Source organism: Formica exsecta, unplaced genomic scaffold, assembly GCF_003651465.1.
Source record: "Formica exsecta isolate Colony F162 unplaced genomic scaffold, ASM365146v1 scaffold669, whole genome shotgun sequence".
Classification (NCBI taxonomy): Eukaryota; Metazoa; Arthropoda; class Insecta; order Hymenoptera; family Formicidae; genus Formica; species Formica exsecta.
Window position 1 is genome coordinate 47,742 of NW_021853432.1, and position 7,017 is coordinate 54,758.

The window sequence follows — 7,017 nt, forward strand, 5'->3', positions numbered from 1 at the left end:
GACGCTCTGTGGATGGGGGTGACAGGAATGTTGATGCTGTAGAACGAGAGTTGTCGTTGTCGGTGGCGGTGGTGGTGGTGGTGGTGGTGGCGGAGGTTGAGGATGATGGGGAAGGGAAGTGAGCCACGTCACGCCTGGCTCCGCTCTGTGTCATTTGCCGGTCTGTTGTAACGCCGCGTTGATCTGCGCCCACAGATCCTTATTACACGACTGAGATCTGAAAAGATCGTTGTTAGATTGTTGTTCTCATTCATATCTATTTCCTGTAAAATATTTGAATTCACACCTTTTGATCGATTGTAGCCACTCCTTGAACTGAGTATTTCCTTCGGGATTGATTTGAAAGGCAGCTCTTGCTGCGCAGACGATACTCGCAAACTCTTCATAATCACTAGTCGTTAAATGATACAGTTTTTGATGCATGCATTGAATATACCTGAAATCAAGATGTACAAATTACCATCTGAACCACTGACCGAATATAAAAGATACTTAAAACCACGATTTTTTATTTTCTCATTTTTATATAATAAATACCGATACTAACATTTGTTGGCATTTATGCACTAGAGGAGCCAACAAGGCAGATCTCAGATGCTGTACGATGAGCGCCGGATTGTTTCTAGCGAGATATTGGGCCGCTTCCAGAGCAACATGATGAAGAACAAAAGGACTAACAATGCTGTTTACAGCACAAATGCAGAGCTGATGCATGTACTGTGTACCGAGCCGCTTCGCAACTCTAAGTAAAAACTTAACATCCTCTCCATAGGGCGGATTACGTGCGTATTTGGCTTGAGGTCGATCATCATGCACTCTGCGAGCCAAAGTTTCCAACGCTAGCATACCCACACGATATGCAGAAACAAGAGTCCGCAATTGTTGTTGACTAAATGTCTGACTTTGTCTATGAACCTAAAGCAATCAACATTTTTATTTAAATATTGTATTATATTATCATGTATATATTACTATGCTGAAAATTACCTGAGGTTGAGCTCTCACAGTCGATATTATGGGCTGTGGCTGGACTAGCGCAGGACCAGGCAAAGTATTTTGACCAGGAAGAGGACCCGCTACTCCTGTTTGGACCTGAACAAGATACATAGAATTATATATCTTATGACATACTAAGATTAAAACACGCAATAGAATAACGCTTACCGGCATAGGTTGTTGCATCGTGTATAAATGACGCGTTCCTGGCGTCGGTGGAGGTTGCGGCGTGTAATACGGTCCAGGTGGAGGTGGGGCGGCCGGAGATGGATGATGTGGATGCGGTGGATGTTGAGGGTGTCCAGGATGATGCGGAAACGGATACATTTGCATGTGCGGCGCAGGCGGTAAAGTGACTCGATGCGAAGGTATCGGACCGCTGAACGTCGCGATAGAATGATGAGGATGTATAAAACTGTACGGGCCTACGGCATACGGCATACCGACTCCTAGAACAGAAATACAATAAAATTATTAAGAATGTTTAGAATGATGTGTCTAAGAAACAAAGAAAACTGCGCCGATTGTTTTACCTAAAGGCGCCAGAGTTGTAATTGTTGGATGAGTATAGGGCTGAGGAGGTGGTTGCGTGCTAGTAACGACAACTGTTTGGGCCGGTCCGGGCATCATCTGAGTATTCGATAGATCCACGGACGGTCCTGGTTCGACTAATAGTACCCCATTGAGATCCAATTGCAGAGGATCATGTGGAATCTCATCCTGTTGATCTCCACCAGGAGTTTGCTAATCAAATAAAAAAAGTTATAAAAAGAATATGTATAATAAATTAATTCATTTATACTACTTAAACTTACCCGCAGATATAACTCGTACCAATACTTTGCCACTTGGAAAAGTACCTCTGGATAAACACCGCCACCTTTCGCGGTATTCTCCACTGTAATACAAGCTTTCTCCAGCATGGCCTCACTTTGTTCCTTGCACTATAAGGATAAAATAGAATATCCAATAACACAAATAATATTTTATTGCACGTAACAGATATCCAATCGCATTATACATACTTGAGATATGGCTCTCTGAATCTCATTGGGATTGAGCGCATGCGCGTGCGGTAAGCAAGATAAAGCAAGCTCCGCCGCCGCTCTGACCATATTCGGATCGCTACCTCTCGAAGACTTATCGGCTATACTGACAGCTTCCGGTGGCGTCAGGTGTCCTTCCCAGCTGTCGATGAGGAACCAGATGGCTGGCGCACCAATTTCCATCGCTTGGCCTGTTATCCAAGATACGTGACTCGAATATGTACGACTAAGCCAATTCGGACTGACGCAGTTATGGAGTCCAAGGGCGTACAAGCCAAGTTGAAAGGCGCACATGTGAAGCGCTCTATGCGGACCATGATGATTTTGACTGGTAGATGGTTGAGTGAATAGAGAAGTTGAGCTGGTACCACCGGCCTTTGATAACACGGTCTTTGCTAATTCGCACATAAAGTGCGCACTCGCTTCCGAAGGTTGATTGGGAATAGATGGATATAGCCTTTTACTCTTATATCTAAAAAACAGAAGATATATCAAACATAAAGTGATGTACGATATATAATATATTGTGCATACATATATATTTTTATGAAAAACACACCGCGTTTCTTTAGTTCTAATAGGCACGGGTGGCTGAACAATTTGCGGTTGTATGGTTAGTGCACTGATACCACTCTCCAATTCCGCGCTCGTACTGCTATGAGGTCTACTGCTAGTGCCGACGATGTTATCACCATTTCCGCCATTGTCTGTTCCATTGAGCGGCGACGAACGTTCTTCATCGTGAACAAATCGTGCCATCTAAAATTTTGCAAAACATTATTAAATATTACGGGCAGTTTTACAAGTTTTAATGTCGCACAAAATATCTTAAACTCTTACTTCGCTTTTAGTAGGTGGATTCGAAGTGTAATAACTACTAAGAATGGGTGATTTAATGAGTTGATGAACGTCTCGATCCAACAATTTGTCCATGATTCTGGCCAATTTCACGGGATCATCTTTGTAATGCACGAGCAAAGTAATAGCCAAATCACCTCTAAAACAAAAAATAAAAAATTATGCATGTTATTATCTGCATTAACATTATATATATATAATGTATTAATAGCGCAAAAATTACCTCTGTCTACGAGTTCCTTCACAAAGAAGTGGATGATCTGCTTCGCTCACATTCGCCTTCAATCCCAGGACAGCCACAGCAGCATCAAATCCGAGATTTGAATCAATTTCTGCAGGTAGTTTCACTCCTGCACAAAACATTTCATATTTTTATTCTCTATTTATAAAATGCAACAAGCACCTACACTCGATCTTTCTTTACTTATAATTATAATTATAAACATACAATTTAATAAAATATTTATTTGTGAAAAATTCATTAAGATATGTATGTGTATTATTGAATACAGAATACTCCGTACTTGGTACATCAAGCGCATCATATATGAAGCTAGCTAACATAATGGGCAAGAGCGCATGTCCTCTTGATCTCATAACACCATCTCTCAGTTGTTCGGCTCTTTGTTTTATCATAGCTAATTCTGTCGGTCCCAAGGGAATTCTCTTTAGCAAACCTACCAAATCGCTTTCTTGATAAGCAAGTTTAACCTAGTTAGATTAAAAATAAGACTATTAATTTTAAACAAATGATATAAAATAAAATTAGCTTATTAATCATTTCATTTGGTCTTACCTCCAAAGGTTTTGTATTAGCCGGTGGTCTAGCCATTTCCAAGCCAAAAAGGCCTACACGAAACGCTAAATTGTGATATTCCGGATTCTCGGCAAGTACCGTGCATAAGAATCCACATTTTGCTAAAGTCGCTGATGCGAGACACGTTACTTGGTGAGACGCCGGATTCACGTGTTGCTGTAACGACAAGATATTTGTTTTGCTAATTTAATGTTGTACTATTTCAAATCTACAATTTATATTTTCAAAAATCTTACCCTTTTCCGCTTGTTTTTCACCGGCACTGGCGGTCCTTCGATCATAAGATCCGGAGGGTTCGCCAAAAGTTCCTCGGCCAGTTGTACCCCAATAATACAGGCTTCCCTCGTATGACCATGAGCATAAAGTCCCTCTGCCCGCGCGAACAGAATGTCCCATGGATCTTCCGTCTTCTTCAAATTATTCAGAACTATACTAGCATCCGGAGTGGCGGCAGCATGCATATTGCCTTTAACATATTTACTCGGCAGACCGCTGTTGTTAGTCACTGCTTTCGGATCATAATAATAAACATTGTACTCGTCGCCGGAAGGACTATCACTACTGGACGAGGAGCTCTCGTCCTTGAACGGTCTACCGGCTTCTTTCTCCTGATCGGATTCTTGTTCGTTTTTAACACCTATCCCTTTGGACACAGCCACGCGCGACTTGTCACGACACTCCGCGAGATTCGTCCTATTACACTTTCCGTTTTCGCAAGTAGGTTTGTTATTACTACTATCACTACTATCACTATGTGTCTCGGACGAGGCGTTTGAGCGATGCTTGTCCGAGCCTTGAGCGTTCTTCATGCTAACGTTACTGTTGGAAGATGACTCGCTACCAGCCCCTTCCTAAAACGATGCATCGTAAAGTAATTTTGAGAAAAAATATTATAGGCGATAATAATAATGTTAACGTGAAATAGATGTGAATAGAAAATAAAAGAATAATAACCTGCGAATCAGTGTCGCCGCAATTATTTAATTGAGCACAACCTTGCCTAAGAACAACCTGAGACTCAGATATATCGGGAATGTCGGTGTCATTCTCGCAGAAACCTTCGGAGCTAACGCTGCTGCGATTTCCGTCGCCGCCACCGCTTCTCGAACACATTGGGAATTCGCGCGGATTCAGCCGTCGTCTGTCCAAGTAGCCGTATTCGACAAGACCGACATTCATCGGCCGTCGACCATGATGATGCGAGATCGGTGGTTGATAATTCAATACCGCTGAACTGGAATTTACCTGAAATAGGCGCTTTTATCGTTCCTCAACTAATTATATTTGCTTAATCAATATATAATTTGTTGCAAAAACGGCTGCCAACCTGATTAACTTCCGTCCTCGTATCGCCGGCGTGTCGAAAACAGGTAAAGGGACAGTGATACATAGGATTATTTTCGGCGGTATACGTGATTCCCGGCAAGACGTATTCATCCCAATCTAAGTAGCAAGCCTCGAGTGCCGACTTGAATCCGGTAAAGACTGCGAGATCATGTTTCAGGGAATCCTTCTGTGAACTATTGCTTCTATTATGCGAGTTATGCGAGACAGAACTGCCACGGCACTTAGCAACCTGTAAACACATAATTAATTCGTCAAACTTGTTTTTATCCGGAGATTACTCAGAGGAAGAGAGAAGGGAAAGAAACACGCAGTACTCACTTTATCTATGATCTTCAAATGCCAAGCCATAAATTGAGCATGCAGCATCTCGCGTTCCGCCGGCGAGAGACCGGGATTGAGAGCGGCCAATCGCCAAAGAACGACGATCTCGTCGCACAGAGATGAGCACGCGTGCTGAGACGCGTGAACGTTGCTGTTCATATTATGCTTGCTGCCGTATCCAGTGCCGTTCAGTAATGCAACCTTGGTGTTGAACCACCAGACGAGGATTTGTTCGCAGGCCATACATTCCTCCGTGATGATTTCCAGCAGAGGGATGGCGTTGCGATCATTCCTTTTAAACATCTCTCGCACAATAGAAAGAAGATTCCACATACCCTCCGGTTCGCGACCCCTGAGCGGTCGCAGTAACGATGCCCATTCGGAAGCGGCCGGCGGCGCGGTAGTGCTTAGATAATTAACATCACTGAAACAGACGGCGGAATAAGTCACATGATAAATCATTATATAGGCAAAGCTTGCTTGCCAAGTGCCGCTATTCACCTGAAGACTATGGGAGCTGGAACGCAGAACTTGATGAGGATCTTCTTGATGTTATCGTGCAATGTCTTCTCGTCCAAGTACCAGGAAGTCTGATCGTGAGCGGAAGCACCGGCGGTCGGATCCGGTGCTCCGCAATAACTGTTAATGGCGCTCGGTTGAGTCGAGAGCAGTTCATCCAGAAGCCGTTGAGCAGTAGGTAAAATCTGCTGTGGCAATTCACTGATGAGGTATTGAGCGAACTTTTGCAGTTGTTCCCGGTGCAGACGAGATAAGGATTCACTAACCGGCGCCCTCAAACATACTTGTGTTGGCTGAAAAAATGTTACATAGAATCATCAGTTCTATGTCGAACAATTGGATAATAAAAGAATAAATTTTTTATTTATTCAAGTGTACATACAGCACTGTACACGTACGTATACACAGCGTATGTAATATAGACGGGCAATATATAAAAAAGAAATTAAATAGAAGAACTTACTAAAAGCTATCTAGATTCTGCTTCATTTTTCTAGCTTCATTGCGTATCTCTCTAAATTTAAGATGCACGTACCATGTGTATTCTGTGCAGGCAAACGGCTACCACGTGCGCGCACCAATAGGCCGTTGAGGAGCAGGTACAGTTACATGATGTGATCCTGCGTCGGTCAAAGGTTACAGCGACGTTGAACTGCGCTCTGACCCCATTCGTTTGTGAGTTCACGCTGGCGCTCAGATGGAATCCTGTTCGATATGACGCGCGCAAGAGCACCGATTGATGAGAAAAATTATTTAAGATAAAAAGATTACAAGAGAAAATATGATATTTTATAGAAATCTGCCAAAGTGTAATCCTAGAATCCTAATATATTATTGGCAAATCATTTTGAAATATTTTTCACGCGCAGAATTTTCTGCTAAAATAACATTTTCTACAATATATATAATATATTGTGTAATATATTTTTCTCTTTACGTCTGTATCTATATTTTCACTCTACGCGCTACTTTATAAACTCTATTGAATTTATAATGCTACTGATTTTAATATATCATTATATATACATTTACCAATTTATTGGAAGCTCATAGAATATTAAAAAAAAAAAAAAAAAAAAAAAAAAAAAAGAAAAAAAAAATAGAGCAAAAAAT

General features: G+C 41.9%; 1 protein-coding gene across 1 annotated transcript in view; it reads right to left on the bottom strand.

The window, feature by feature from the left end:
• Positions 1-88: 88 nt before the first annotated feature.
• LOC115243027 (zinc finger SWIM domain-containing protein 8) overlaps positions 89-7,017 on the bottom strand; it is a gene marked incomplete at its 5' end in the record, with an annotated part of 46,584 nt that continues 39,655 nt past the window's right edge. Inside the window, 19 exons of the mRNA XM_029819683.1 lie at positions 89-217; positions 287-436; positions 548-915; positions 988-1,092; positions 1,165-1,445; positions 1,530-1,740; positions 1,812-1,940; positions 2,022-2,514; positions 2,602-2,801; positions 2,883-3,039; positions 3,124-3,250; positions 3,425-3,611; positions 3,697-3,873; positions 3,954-4,568; positions 4,672-4,962; positions 5,045-5,293; positions 5,383-5,809; positions 5,887-6,197; positions 6,440-6,609. Coding sequence (XP_029675543.1) covers positions 151-217; positions 287-436; positions 548-915; positions 988-1,092; positions 1,165-1,445; positions 1,530-1,740; positions 1,812-1,940; positions 2,022-2,514; positions 2,602-2,801; positions 2,883-3,039; positions 3,124-3,250; positions 3,425-3,611; positions 3,697-3,873; positions 3,954-4,568; positions 4,672-4,962; positions 5,045-5,293; positions 5,383-5,809; positions 5,887-6,197; positions 6,440-6,609 — 4,715 coding nt within the window. The remainder of the gene's footprint in view (positions 218-286; positions 437-547; positions 916-987; positions 1,093-1,164; positions 1,446-1,529; positions 1,741-1,811; positions 1,941-2,021; positions 2,515-2,601; positions 2,802-2,882; positions 3,040-3,123; positions 3,251-3,424; positions 3,612-3,696; positions 3,874-3,953; positions 4,569-4,671; positions 4,963-5,044; positions 5,294-5,382; positions 5,810-5,886; positions 6,198-6,439; positions 6,610-7,017) is intronic.